The following is a 15,598-nucleotide window of genomic DNA, read 5'->3' as shown; positions in this document are numbered from 1 at the left end:
ACTCCCATTCATTGTGACGTCACTTTGACAGAGAATAACTTTACATCTGAAGAGTTTAAAGACTCTATTTGTCCGTTGTTTATTTCTAAAGAAACACGACAATGTATAAAAGGCTCCATTACCTTGTAGCTCACGTTATGGCTCCGTAGCAGACGCTTTTATAACAATAGGCTAACGATTGGGTCATAACCACGAGACTTACTGTCACACAGTAGAGGAATTACCGTATAGTACAGGAGAAGCTCACAGGCAGTTTGGACTTCCATTAGCTGTTCAGGTTTAATGACTAATGTTAACTAGCATGTTAGTGATCAGTAATTAGCCTGTGCCTATGTTATCTCCTTACATATACCTACGCTCTCCGTCTCTGTAAGATTGGGAATGATTGAGATTTCTCTCGGCACAGCTACCAGAAGACTTCACACTTTCAGACAGCCGATTATCGGCCTGGTGAGTCCCGGGCCTTTATATGGAAAGGAACATGGACGTGCCTTCTGTCAGTTTGTCTGGTAAACAATAAATAAACAACAGGAAGTTTGATATGTCATGATTAGTAAACACTTTATTGGTTCTAAGAGATCTCCAAATGAAAACCAGAACAACAAAATAATGCAGATCTGAACACATTTCAACATCAATGAACAAATTCATCCGTTTGGCAAGTTCTCTCTTAAACTTTTAAGTTCTTCTCTCGTTCTGCTGAAGATGAAAATAAAATAAAAATTAAAAAATTCATCAATAACCGCGTCCTATGAAAACAACCGACTCTACTTCTGTGGGTGAATACTACGACGGTACGACACGATTAACGATTACTTCAGCTGTGTGTGAGCGGATATCGGTCTCTGAAGTGGCCTGGACTCTGTTTAAATAAGTTAATAACAGGAAGTAAGTGCAGATCCTGACTGAGCCCACTGTGTGTAACGATTAGCATTCGTACGGAGTCCAAACTGTGTCAAAACTGAAGAGATTTTTTTAGGCTACATTTACATTGCTAGGTTTTGGTTTTTAAGCGTTTGAGTTTTGAGCCAAAAGCGAGCTTCGTTCACACGAGTAAGGGGAATGAGAGGGGGAAACGCCAGAGCAGGAGGAATGAGAGGGGGAAACGCCAGAGCAGGGGGAATGAGAGGGGGAAACGCCAGAGCAGGAGGAATGAGAGGGGGAAACGCCAGAGCAGGAGGAATGAGAGGGGGAAACACCAGAGCAGGAGGAATGAGAGGGGGAAACACCAGAGCAGGGGGAATGAGAGGGGAAACGCCAGAGCAGGAGGAATGAGAGGGGGAAACACCAGAGCAGGAGGAATGAGAGGGGGAAACACCAGAGCAGGGGGAATGAGAGGGGAAACGCCAGAGCAGGAGGAATGAGAGGGGGAAACGCCAGAGCAGGGGGAATGAGAGGGGGAAACGCCAGGAGCAGGAGGAATGAGAGGGGGAAACGCCAGAGCAGGGGGAATGAGAGGGGGGAAACGCCAGAGCAGGGGGAATGAGAGGGGGAAACGCCAGAGCAGGGGGAATGAGAGGGGGAAACACCAGAGCAGGAGGAATGAGAGGGGGGAAACACCAGAGCAGGAGGAATGAGAGGGGGAAACACCAGAGCAGGGGGAATGAGAGGGGAAACACCAGAGCAGGGGGAATGAGAGGGGGAAACACCAGAGCAGGGGGAATGAGAGGGGGAAACACCAGAGCAGGGAGGAATGAGAGGGGGAAACACCAGAGCAGGGGGAATGAGAGGGGGAACACCAGAGCAGGGGGAATGAGAGGGGGAACACCAGAGCAGGGGGAATGAGAGGGGGAAACACCAGAGCAGGGGGAATGAGAGGGGAACACCAGAGCAGGGGGAATGAGAGGGGGAACACCCAGAGCAGGGGGAATGAGAGGGGGAAACACCAGAGCAGGGGGAATGAGAGGGGGAAACACCAGAGCAGGGGGAATGAGAGGGGGGAAACGTAGCAAAAGATATTAATTTCTAAACCAAAACGTAGCGATGTAAATGCAGCACTTTTCGTGGCATTTGTTGACAATTAGAAAGATGTAGAACATTTATACGTATAGTTTAAACTGTTTTTTGGCCTGTATGATCATTTTTAATTGAATGCAACATTTTCAGGCACTTTCTCTGGGTTTTATTTCCCAAAGTTTCTGGGACCATACAAGAAATTTAAAGCTGTGAGCCGATAAACTAAAGTACAAGGAATGCACTCAATGTTTTTAACAGTGGAAAAGTGGGGCGTCACAATGTCCAAGACAGGGATGCACCGAATCCAGGATATAGCTTCAGATTGGGTTGAATATTTGGGCTTTTTCAGGGTGGTTCTGGTTTCTGCTGAACCTTAGAACTTTTTTCCCAGGGAACCGAACCCTACGCTCGCACTCGGCGCGCTACGCTGGTCGCCGTAGTGACGGCGCCGTTGGTTACGGGAAGGTGTTTACGTAGGTGGAGCGTTCAATGCAGCAGGCTGTGAGGAAGTGGACATGGATCTGGTGAGCAGAACAAGTTGTTGTTTGGCAGAACTTTCAGTCAAAAGAAGACCATTCAAGTCCAGCTACATGTTCAGTCTGTTCAATGCTGATTGGTCTGGTGGTGGCGAGGACCCTAAACTATACACAACATGGCCGCTGTTACAACATCTGGTCTGAAACATCTGAAAGAATACGAGTTGTGCACGAAGGAATCTCCAGACAGCAGCCAGAATGCAGCAACTTCAGGTACGGCAAAGGAAGGACAGTCCCTGTTTACTTCATTCATGTGTTTACTGGGTTCATGGACTGAGGATGGGAGGAGGAGTCAGCACCATCTCAACCAGGGGGTTCAGGATTCAGCCGAAAACCCCAAAAATCTGGATTCGGTGCATCCCTACTCAAAAGATTTCAAGAACAGAAGCATCTATACAGAGACACAAAAAGCTAAAATTGTCCGACAGTATTTTTTTACAGTTAGATGCCGTCGTCTCGCACCGATTGGCTTCGTTAGAGCTCCTTCACAGTTTCTGATCCCAGTGAAGCGTTTGCATAATCACATTTTTTTGATTTGGATCATCCTGAATTGTCGCAAATGCTTGAATATAAAATTCTTCTGTACACGGGAAAATTCACTTTGTTTTTACACGAGCTGTACATCAATGAACCGGTTGACGCGTTCTATGGAAGCTCATTTCTGCCGAGAAGTAAAAATAAATAAAAATAAAATAATGATCGAAATAAAAAATATGAATCACATTTGACCTTTTTTTAAGTCAGATTTTTTTTAGATGTTTCGAGTCTAAATCACAATTATAAAATGGAGTGTAAAACTTGCACTTTAAGTCACAATTATGAGTTTTTCAAAAAGGTCAAATTATCACAGTAACCGACAGTTCTGACTTTTTAGTAAAAAGAAGATTCATGAGATCTAAATAATGAGACTGGAAAAGTACAACTAAAAATTATAATAAAGTAACTAAAAATATATTTTCAGTCAAAATTAGAATTAAGATAGTTAAACTAAAATTATTACGTCAAAAGTATGGAAAGTTTTAACTTTCTATGTCTCAATTAGGAGATATAACCAAAGGGTGGAAAGTAACATTTGTGCCCTTCACAAACAGCAAAAAGATTGTGATTTAACTAAATAAGGTGTGTGTGTGTGTGTGTGTGTGTGTGTGTGTGTGTGTGTGTGTGTGTGTGTGTGTGTGTGTGTGTGTGTGTGTGTGTGTGTGTGTGTGTGTGTGTGTGTATGTGTGTGTGAGAGAGAGGGAGGGAGACTGTGTCTGTATCTTCAGTATATTTTTATACCGGTAGTTTTACTTTTACCTAAGTAAAAGTAAATTGTACTTTTACTTAAGTAGAATATTTGTTCTCTTTCCACTTATGGATATAACTCATATATAACTTGAGATATAATAACTATAACTTTTTTTTTTATTATAAAAATGTATAAAACAAACACTAGCAAGTCTAACTAATGACATGTAATCCAAATTATTAGTATGTCAGAACTTTGACTTTATACGTCTCACAATTTATACTTCATGAGCATTTTTTTCTAATCTTTTTCTCTCATTTTCTGGCAGAAACGACCTTCCATATTCAGTCTCAAGATGGGAATGAAAATAAAAACTAAACCTAGGAACTTTATTTACATGTTTTAACATCTTCTCTTATTTACATTTTGTTCCTGTGTTATTTTTTTTGGAAAAAAAAAAATAGGTTTAAAAAAAAAAGGGGGGGGGTGGGGGGGGGGGGAAACCCTTTTTTTTTTTTTTTGTGTGGGAAGTGGGGGGGGAAAAACAAAATTTTTGGGGGGGGGGTGTTTGAGAAGGGGGCGCAACAGGGGGCCCCCAACCGGGGGGGTAATGTAACCCTACAGGACAAATGTTCATCATCAATTTGGTCCATTAAATTCAGTTTCTGCCACTGACAGACTCAGATTATTATTCTAAGTGTCTGACAACATTATGGAAAGGATCCCTACAGAGATGGAGCTTTTTAAAACCTCTTTGAGACCTTTCCGTTTAACCAAAAACAGCTCTGAAGTCTCTAGCGCTAAACCCACCAGACTCCATTTAAAAAAACAGGACTTTTAGCGTGTATAGAGCCAACATATTTTCACATGTAAAGAACTATGTTTATTTCAACCAAAACTAGAGTTGTGATGGTTGGAAAAGTGGAGAGACGACCCAAAACGGCTTTTCATAGTTTTAATTTTATTTCTGTCGACTGTGAATGATGTGTTTTACGATGCTTAAATTACTGATTATTTACATGGAGTCTGGTGGGCTTAGCGAACACAATTTCACCGTTGTTTTTATGCTTAAAAAAAGGATCTTACTCTTTAACAGAAAGGTTGACCTCCTTAGAAATCCTTTCCATAATGTTGTCAGACACTTAAAATAATAATCTGAGTCTGTCAGCGGCAAAATGAGCACTTTGTGAAGGTAAGACTGTTGTTCCCATCGGTCACTTAGACACAAAAACATGGGACAATAGGGTCCAGGTTGAAAAAAACCGCAAGTTACCCTTTAACACAAACTATCCTTAAAAGGGGCTGAAATGTGAGTATCTACATCCCAATTAGGTAGCTAATATAAAGAGTGGTTGTGATATTATTGGCTTTTATATTGTGAATTCAGGACATTAAATCGCATAGTTTTGAAATTAACCTGGAAGTAAGATGCAGGTCGAGTCGGGCTGTAAGAACGTTTCACTTCAAACTGAAAATCCATTTCTCAACAACAATTAAACAGAAAAATCAATGTCACATATTGAATAAAAATAATACAATTCAGCCCTTTTTTTCTGTCCATTCTGTGGCAGCAGCTACATCCCCCAAAAGAAACAAGTGGTTCTATGGAAGCCCATTCTTGCCAGTAAAAGGTAACTAGATTAAAGTGTGATGAAAAAACTAAGATCCTGTAAGTTATCACCGTGAGAAACTTTCTCAAAGTAATGACTCAGTATCTCGCAGTACTTTTTCAAAACATACTTACTTAGTATCCCAAAACTAATGACTTAATATCTTAAAATAATGACTTTGTATCTCTAAATACTTTCTCAAAATATACTGACTCGTTATCTTGACTTAGTATCTCTAAATTGGAACTTAGTATCTTGAAATAAAGTCACTATTTTGAGATATTGAGATACTAACTCACCATTTTGAGATGTTAAGTCACTATTTCGAGATACAAAGTCACTAATTCGAGATACTAAGTCACTATTTCGAGATACTAAGTTACTATTTCGAGATACTAACTCGTTAAGAGTGATGCTACGTCACTATTTAGAGATATTGAGATACTAACTCATCATTTAGAGTGATACTAAGTCACTATTTCGAGGTACTGAGTTACTATTTAGAGATACTAACTCGTTAGGGATACTAACTCACTATTTAGAGATATTGAGATACTAACTCGTTAAGAGTGATGCTACGTCACTATTTAGAGATACTGAGATACTAACTCGTTATTTAGAGTGATACTAAGTCACTATTTCGAGATACTGAGTTACTATTTAGAGATACTAACTCAATAGGGATACTAACTCACTATTTAGAGATATTGAGATACTAACTCGTTATTTAGAGTGATGCTAAGTCACTATTTAGAGACACTAAGTTACTATTTTGAGTTACAAACTCATCATTTTGAACAACTTTCTCATTATACTGACTTGCAGGATCCATTTCTTTCCATCACATTGGCAGAAATGGGCTTCCGTAGTTGTCTTAACGTGAACGTTTGAATAGAGTAAAGCTTCGTTTTCAGGTGTTCAGATGGTTTCAGGGTAATTACCAAATGATGTCCAGGCAGCGTCCTCTCCCACAGATCTGCGTTTACTTCTAAAAGTCCTTTTCCACTCGACTCCGCAAACGTTTTCCGATCGTCAGTCGAGCTTTCTTCGGTCCTTGCGGACAGCTCGTCTCGTCGGCAGACGGAGGGATTCAATCCGTCCACCGAGCGGTCTGTCCACGACCCGACTCTAGACAGACTTTGTTACGCATTTTACTTTTTTTTAAGTGCAAAAGCAGATCCTATGCTAAGGTCCCTTTAATTTGTTGTTAAGTGGCGTGTACGACCACTTCGTGTGAAGTGTCCAAAGTGAACTTCCAGTTTTCATTTCCTACAGCTTGGCTCGCTGGAAGAACGCCTGCAGAGACAGAAGAGAGAATCATTCGGAGATCAAAAAATATAACAAATAAAAAACAGGCTTTCTGCAGGTTTCAACTAGGGCTGCTCCCTCTTAGTGGATTAGTCGACTAATCGGTGGTTTTGGTCTTAGTCCACTTAGATCTCTTTAGTCCATTAGTCATGTCTGATGCTGTTTTCATGCTGAATGACTTATTTCCAAGAAACGTACGAGCTCATCTCTGGTAAACACAAGAATTAAAGTGGTGCTTTTAGCACGACTCTTTTTGGAGAAACTCAGATTTACAGATCTGTTGATTAAATCAACTAAATCGATTAGTCGATATGATAGAATGAGTGTTAGTCGACTGAGAATTTCTTCAAATCGAGCACAGCCCTAGTTTCAACATGTCAAATATACGTCTTCAGTCGCTCTCTAGCTCGCTCCACCGTAAGTGCTCGCGGGCGCACGTTGAGCCTCCGTTAAAAGGACAGTTCAGGCGCAAAATGAACTTAGGAGTTAATAACATGTGTACCGAGTCGACCGTTATCTGGGATGTGTTTTCATGCTAATCGAATGTGTCTCTAGTTTGAAACAGGCTAGCGCAAACCTCCAATATCTTATAGCGCTAGCCTTCAGGGCAGAGGGTAAATCGCTATTTCTACACCACTAACGAGGCTCAAAACAGCACCACACTTCCACGGTAGCATAAGGAGGTCCCTACATGTAAACAGAAGCATTGAGAACTTCATAAGTGTACAGAAAGTTTATTAAAAAGATAGTTTTAATAAAGACTGGACCTTCACCTTCAGACGGCATCTTGGGAAAACAGTCGTGACCAGTCGAACGCCATGTAACCAGTAACATAGCTCAAACATGGCGCTCGTCGTTTGAATACTAGCGTTAGAAGCTAATTTGCGCTAGCTTGTTTCAAGCTAGACACACATTCGATTAGCATGAAAAACATGTCCCAGAGAACGCCCTAGGTTCCTTTTGCGTAAGAATAGTCCTTTAACAGTTTGTAACAGAAATAAAATGGATTTTGGATCATTTTGTTGTAGCTGACTTTACAAGATGACTTTAATTTAACCTTTTTATTTATTCAGGGAAGGTTCTCTGAGAGGCAGCCTCTCTTTTAGCAGGAACGCCCTGATCACATTCACACAGTTACACATTCATACCTGGGAGCTGCCCAGTACAACCACAGTCTGATCTGCTGGCCACTGAGCAGCTCCACTGGAGCCGTTGGGGTTAAGGGCCTTGCTCAAGGGCACCTGAGTGGTGGTAATGAGGGAGGGACAAGCGCTGCTCTTTCACTTTCCCCACCCAGATTTTATCCTGTCAGTCTGGGGATTGAACCACCGACCTCCCGGTCACAAGCTCGCTTCTCTAACCTTTAGGCCACCACTGCCAAACTTCTCCGTTGGCTGCTGAAACAGGAGACGTTCCTAAAGCCCAGCTCAGACCAAAGATTGGCGACGAGACGAAAACTTTTTAGAACGTCTCCTGTTTCTACAGCCAATAGAGAAGTCATCTTGTGAAGTCGGCTACAATAAAATGATCCATAATCCATTTTTATTTCTGTTACAAACTGTTAACGGAGGCTCAACGTGCGTGCGCGAGCATGTACGGTGGAGCGAGCTAGAGAGAGACTGAAGAGAGAGAGTTTTCTCTGATTCATCACTAGAAATGTAACCGTATCAAGCATCTCACTATCACTTAACTAAGTATAACGTTATCCACGTTCATATTTAGACACAACAAATTATACGTTGCTAGTAGTTGCAAGTTTCAACTCGTCGCAAGTCTTTGGTCTGAATTGGGCTTTAAAGACATTTTAAGACTCCCGCAGAAACCCTGAAAAAACAAGCTGAGGATCAATCATCAATTCATAATGGATAATAATAAATACACTCGTACCTTAATGTAGTTTTTCAGGACTTTGACGTCCGGCTGCTGAAGCACTTGACAAAGTTCCTGTAACAAATCAACGATGTAAGAAACTGGAACGCAACACACACAATCTGACTCATTTATTTTCATTTCAATTTTTTTTATAGTATCAAATCATAAAAAGAGTTATCTCGAGACACTTTACAGATAGAGTAGGTCTAGACCACACTCTGTAATTTACAAAGACCCAACTATTCCAGTAATTCCCCCCAAGAGCAAGCATTCAGTCTGACAGTGGCGAGGAATTTTATCTACATATTTTTGATTCAGTAGCCACAATAAAATAAAGAACAGTATTTCAGTTTCTTTTCTCTTCACAAGTAATATAAATGATCAGTTCACTACTTTTTACTGAATTTGGTTGTTTCATTCAATTGTATAGCATTTGAAAAAGAAAATGCAAAAGAACGCTGAAAAAAGTGACAAATATGTCAGAAAAAAAAGCTTAAAAAAAAATGTTGGAAAAGGTGGCATGAAAGTCGGAAAAAGTGGAGAGGAAAAAACATCGGAAAAAGCTTCTAAAGTGTTGAAAAAGAGACCAAAACGTAGAAAAAAAAAAGTTATCATTTTAAATTCTTATGCAAAAAACCCAAAAGTTGCATGGTCGACAAGGAAGACAACACAAGGGTTAAAGGGAAATGATTGAGGGTCGCTCACCTGTGAGATTTCGGGTGAAACCTGCAGCGAGGGCAAATAGTCCTGCTGCAAGAACTGGATGAACTCTGGGCCCTGAATGAAAACATTAGACTTAATGAGAGGGAGGAAACTCCTACATATATAATCAAAATATATGAATAATATAATATAATATATAACAATATATCAACGTTATTTTACTTATTTCATTAAACAGTTTTTACCCTTTTGAGATGAATCATTTTCAGCGTGAGTGCACACTCTGACAGCGTCTGAAACACAAACAGAGAGGTTCTGAATGCTGTTCATTAAAAAATGTTTGAAAAGGGGCTGAAAAGTCTGAAGCTGAGATTATCCATCAACAAACGTTCCTCTGATCTTAAAAGGTCCCATGACATGGTGGTCTTTGGATGCTTTTATATAGGCCTTAGTGGTCCCCTAATACTGTATCTGAAGTCTCTTTTATATAGACCTTAGTGGTCCCCTAATACTGTATCTGAAGTCTCTTTTATATAGACCTTAGTGGTCCCCTAATACTGTATCTGAAGTCTCTTTTATATAGACCTTAGTGGTCCCCTAATACTGTATCTGAAGTCTCTTTTATATAGACCTTAGTGGTCCCCTAATACTGTATCTGAAGTCTCTTTTATATAGACCTTAGTGGTCCCCTAATACTGTATCTGAAGTCTCTTTTATATTGACCTTAGTGGTCCCCTAATACTGTATCTGAAGTCTCTTTTATATTGACCTTAGTGGTCCCCTAATACTGTATCTGAAGTCTCTTTTATATAGACCTTAGTGGTCCCCTAATACTGTATCTGAAGTCTCTTTTATATAGACCTTAGTGGTCCCCTAATACTGTATCTGAAGTCTCTTTTATATAGACCTTAGTGGTCCCCTAATACTGTATCTGAAGTCTCTTTATATAGACCTTAGTGGTCCCCTAATACTGTATCTGAAGTCTCTTTTATATAGACCTTAGTGGTCCCCTAATACTGTATCTGAAGTCTCTTTTATATAGACCTTAGTGGTCCCCTAATACTGTATCTGAAGTCTCTTTTATATAGACCTTAGTGGTCCCCTAATACTGTATCTGAAGTCTCTTTTATATAGGCCTTAGTGGTCCCCTAATACTGTATCTGAAGTCTCTTTTATATAGACCTTAGTGGTCCCCTAATACTGTATCTGAAGTCTCTTTCCGAAAGATTCAGCCTTGGTGCAGAATTACAGCCACTAGAGCCAGTCCCACAATGAGCTTTCCTTAGGATGTGCCATTTCTGTGTCTGTAGCTTTTGAGGAGGGGGGGCAAGGTGGAGGGTGGGGGTGTGGCCTTGACCAACTGCCACTTTGCTCGTTTGAAAGCCATGATGTCTCTCTCTCATGGGGGGGCCAAATTCTCTGGGCGGGCAAAGCAGAGAAAGGGGAGGTAACCTTGCTCCTTATGACCTCATAAGGAGAAGATTCCTGATTGGTCCATCTGAGCTTTCATTTTCTCAAAGGCAGAGCAGGATACCCAGGGCTCGGTTTACACCTATCACCATTTCTAGCCACTGGGGGACCATAGGCAGTGTATATATTTTATAATGTTAAAAAAACCTCATAAAGTCAAATTTTCATGCCATGGGACCTTTAACTATTAAAACAACATAATTGCTTGAAATATTTTAACTGGTATTTATTACAGTCTGTGGTTTGTAGGCTGGACTCTGGTAGAGAGACTTACCAGGACCGTCTGAGCGTCGGAGAGGTCAAAGGTCGGTTTGAGAGGAGCCAGGAAACAGGCGGGAACGATGTGTTTGTAGATGAAGTCGGGGAAGCCCACCATGCCGTCTTTCCCTCCTGCAAGAAAACAAAAACTCAAGTTATGGAACAGACGTCCAGAACACTTGAGATCTGCCCTAACCCTGTGCTCTGTTAAATCAAGACTAGGCTTGCACGATATTGACAAAATGGGATATTGCGATATTGATTATGAATATTGGGATATCAATATTAATTGTTGATATTTTTAAAACATATGTAGAATAATAAAAGTTATGGGAAAACACATCAAAATAGATTAGGGCTGAAAAAACTAACGATTATTTTCAATGTCGATTCATCGGTCATTCATTTTCTCGATTAAATCGATTATTTGTTTGGTCAATAAAATGTCAGAAAATTGTGAAAAATGTCGATCAGTGTTTACAAAAGCCCAAGATGACGTCCTTAAATGTCTTGTCTACAACTCTATAGAAATATATTCAGTTTACGGTCACAGAGAAGTGAAAAAAACTAGAGAATATTAACATTGAGTTTTCTGTTGCACGACTAAAACTACTTCTGAACGTCCACATGTTCCACCAGAACCAGTTCCTTCCTGAGACTATTTAGCAGAGGCACCGTGGCTCCGTCCGGAGCTTAGCCCCGCCCACGATGATTGTGATTGGTTTAAAGAAATGCCAATAAACCAGAGCACGTTTTACTCCCATCCAGGAATGCTGTGTGGATTAGTCAGACCTTCCTCCGCAGCGCTGTGGAGGAAGGTCTGGACATGTGAGACTAATGCTTACGTAGGGCTGGGCATCGTTCAAAATCTTTCGATCCGGTGCCAATTTCGATACCTCAGTTTCGATGCCGGTTCCTAACGATACTTTTTTCGATACCATATGTTTTAAAATCCATTTCAACATCAAAAATACATTAAACACAAAGCTTTTATTTTCCACCTTAATTGTGAATCAAAACAGTTATCAAAATTAAAAAATTCTGGTAAAACTGCTCACTCAGAGTAACATGAATAAAGTTGCCTTGCCTTACAACCTCAGCCTGTCAGTCAGTCACCAGGGCAGAGAAACCACCGTTGTGCCTGCTTGTCTAACAGGAAGTGTAACGTCAACATCACTTTCAGCCTGCCATTAATATCCAAAGATTAATATCACAGCAAACGCTGTCTGGGCCAAGTTATGAACAACTGTAACCACACTAGAAACCAACCGAGACTCTCTGAGACCTCAACAAAACTGCAGACAGTTTACTCCATTAGCACCTGTGTGTGTGTGTGTGTGTGTGTGTGTGTGTGTGTGTGTGCTCCGCTCTGTCAGTATGCAGAGAGAACAGATAAGCTTGTGCTTACGCGCTCAGACGCTTTTGGAACCGAAATTTGGCACCGAAAGATAATTAATTTTTTTCCCCGTGCCATAAAAGTATCAACGTTCAGTACCCAGCCCTATGCTTATGTAAAGCACTTTTAAAGCAGTTTGTTTGAGCTGTTTCTAGAGCTCTCTCACCCCACAGCTCCACCAGTTTGGAGAGGATGATGAAGCAGGTCTTCTGAGCGATGGGGTCGGGGAAGTCCACGGCTCCCTGGATGATGGTGAACACCACGCGCTCGATGTTCTCTGCTCCTGGAAACAACAACAACATTCACACGACCACATCACTTTAAAGGCTCTTCTATACTAGCTGGCGCACGCAAATGTGACATCATGGGATTGCTGTGACTTTTTATACTCGCGCGTGGTGGTGGCGACACTAGCTGCAGTCTTCTCCTGAACAGAGGTGGCGCTAACGAGGAAAGGCTACCGACTTAGCTCTTTCTACGGACTAGAAGAAGCAGGGTTCATACGCATTTTAACCAATACTTTTCGGCAAATTTCCATGACTGTGTTCCTGAAAATATCAGTCGACATTATCCAATAAGAATACTAATCAGTGTTAAAGTTTCCCCCCAGAGGTTTAACTATAACAGGAATGATAATGTCTGTGGTTCATAAGATCGCTCCCCGAATACAACGCTGAGGTTAAGACGACCTGAAAATACATTTATTAATCACATTATTATTATGCTGTGTTAAAAGAAAAGTAAACAACAGGAAGTCATCAGTTTTGAGAAAAAACAAACGCGTTTGAACATACTTTCTGGATTTGTGATGTCGTGAGAATAAAGTCCTTATTTTAGGAAGAAAAAGTCCTGACATCATGCCTCAAATTAAAGGATTATGAGATTATAAATTGCGCACAATTAAACGTCACGGTATACTAGCGGACAGAGGTCGCGACGGCTCTTTCTTTTCAGCGACAAAGCGGAAACAGGAGGCCTGAACGAGTTGGGCGAACGTGATGCCAGGACTCAGAGCGACTGCTGGGGCCTGTTTCACAAAAGCAGAATTATCTTCTGCTTACTTTTAAGGCAAAGCGTACAACTGTTAATTTGCGCAAATGATTAGTAGCCTAATCCTTGAATGGTATGATTATGACGGGTTTCAATTCAGAGCAGTTGTCAGTTAATGTATATGTTTAGGCTACAATGCGCATTCAGTCGATCCGCTAACTGCCCCGCTTTCTCTCCGTTTCATTACAGCGGCCGGGTTTCTTTTCTTTTTATACAAATAATGTATTTCATGATATCATACTTCCATAAGAAGCTGCTGCTCACTCTGTATAAAGTATGTACAACGTATTCTCCATTTTGGCATCAGTAAATCTGTGATCGACCATGTGGTCTTTTGAGGAAAGCCGGTGGACGCGCATCTATCTGAATTACTTCAGCCTGGCTCAACCTAGTCGCTCCTCCTCAGCCTGGCTCGGCCTTCATGAACGCGACCAAGCCAGGATGCACAGATTAGACTAGGTCAAGCCTCGCTTTATCAGTTATCCTGGATTTAGATATTCTTTTGTGAAACAGGGCCCAGCAGTCACTCTGAGTCCTGGCATCACGTTCTCGGCCAACTCGTTCAGGCCTCCTGTTTCCGCTTTGTCGCTGAAAAGAAAGAGCCGTGCGCAACCTCTGTCCGCTAGCATACCGTACGTTTAACTGTGCGCAACTTAAAATCTCATAATCCTTTAATTTTAGGCATGATGTCAGGACTTCTTCCTAAAATAAGGACTTTATTCTCACGACATCACAAATCCAGAAAGTATGTTCAAACGTTTGTTTTTTTCTCAAAACTGATGACTTCCTGTTGTCTCTCATGACATTTTTTACTGTTTCCATTTTATCTCACGACACATTTTCTTAGATTATAATCCTTAGTTATTGTACATTTCACAACATTATGTCACCATATTTTACAGCTTTTTCTAATAAGATAATATATGTTCTGTCCACCAGAGGGCAGTGTATCAGTCAATAGGAAACAATGTTTTCAGAAGAGAAACACACTGCCACGAAGTTTGGAGCTTTCTCTGTAGTCTACGAAAGTGGTCCGATGTTTATACTTTTGCGCTGGTGTGTGCATCAAGCCGGCGTGTGTGTGTGTGTGTGTGTGTGTGTGTGTGTGTGTGTGTGTGTGTGTGTGTGTGTGTGTCTGTGTGTGTGTGTGTGTGTGTGTGTGTGTGTGTGTGTGTGTGTGTGTGTGTGTGTGTGTGAGTAATAGAGTGAGAGAGTGACGGTGATTACTGGTAGCTTCAGAGTGAGTAGCGGCTCTAGAGTGAGAAGAACAAAGTGTCTCCCCTGTTCTTTCTTAGCCTGGTGAGATCTCCTCTCAGATCAGTCTGGCATCTTGAGATAGAGGAAAATTTGGAGCCGTTCGCCAAACGACCGACCAATCAGCGTTGGTTTTGAGGCCGGTTTAGGTGTGACGCAACGAGAAGCGACTGTTCAGTCTAAACAACGTGGCGGCTTCCACGGATGAGCTGAGCGTAGCTATCGCAGCGAGTTTTATCAGAATTAGAAAGTATTCCTTCACTGGAAGAAGAGCAAAAAAAAAAAAAGGGTGGGTTAGGGTTAGGCATGGAAGCTTTTCCTTAAGATATTATAACCTTTTTGCCATCTTGAGTCGATGGGTTGACTAACAGCTGGAACACACTGCACGCAAAGTGTCACATAGCGTAGATATGTGCCTGGCCATTCATACCGGGCGCGCGTGCCTCTCTCTCCCTCCCTCGCTCCCTCCCTCCCTCCCTCCCTCTCTCTCCCTCCTTTTTCTGTCTCGGTCTTAACTCTCTCTCATTTGGACTCTGTCTGGACTTGTCTTTGACTCTACAAAGGTGGCCTTGACTGCCCTGTCACCAACGAATGCTGAAGTTAAGTGTAGGTTTGGGCATCGTTTGGATTTTAATGATTCTGATTCAGATTCTTCCTTCTGATTCCGGTTCTCATCGATTCTCCATTCAGATTCTCTGAGCGGTGGAGTTGAAACGGGTCACGTGCTTATTTCACAAATAAGAGGAAAGTTTTATTTTGATTCAGAGGTGGGTTGCGGTTTGACGGGGCTTTTTCAACGTAAAATTAAGGCCCGCTAGAGCACCGCTTACTGGGCTCCGTGGCTGCAACACAACAAGCGCCTGGTCGCTACGGAAACCCAAACGTGCGCATGTTAAATTTGGAACCCTGTGATCAGATTTGAAACCAAATCCTCCAAAACGATTCCAATAAAGAACCGATTCCAAGTAGGAATCGGTTCTCGATGCCCAACCCTAGT

At 41.5% G+C, this 15,598-nt stretch overlaps 1 protein-coding gene across 1 annotated transcript in view; it reads right to left on the bottom strand.

The window, feature by feature from the left end:
- Positions 1 to 4,894: 4,894 nt before the first annotated feature.
- The window catches only part of xpot (exportin, tRNA (nuclear export receptor for tRNAs)), a 31,131-nt gene continuing 20,427 nt past the window's right edge, over positions 4,895 to 15,598 (bottom strand). The window contains exons 20-25 of the mRNA XM_039791357.1: positions 12,464 to 12,580; positions 10,918 to 11,033; positions 9,419 to 9,466; positions 9,216 to 9,287; positions 8,526 to 8,582; positions 4,895 to 6,626 (exon numbers count right to left, since the gene is read on the bottom strand). Coding sequence (XP_039647291.1) covers positions 6,600 to 6,626; positions 8,526 to 8,582; positions 9,216 to 9,287; positions 9,419 to 9,466; positions 10,918 to 11,033; positions 12,464 to 12,580 — 437 coding nt within the window. The 3' untranslated portion in view covers positions 4,895 to 6,599. The remainder of the gene's footprint in view (positions 6,627 to 8,525; positions 8,583 to 9,215; positions 9,288 to 9,418; positions 9,467 to 10,917; positions 11,034 to 12,463; positions 12,581 to 15,598) is intronic.

The sequence above is a fragment of the Perca fluviatilis genome, chromosome 23 (genome assembly GCF_010015445.1).
Source record: "Perca fluviatilis chromosome 23, GENO_Pfluv_1.0, whole genome shotgun sequence".
NCBI lineage: Eukaryota > Metazoa > Chordata > Actinopteri > Perciformes > Percidae > Perca > Perca fluviatilis.
Note: the sequence above shows the minus strand (reverse complement) of the source record. Positions and strands in the feature narration are given on the sequence as shown.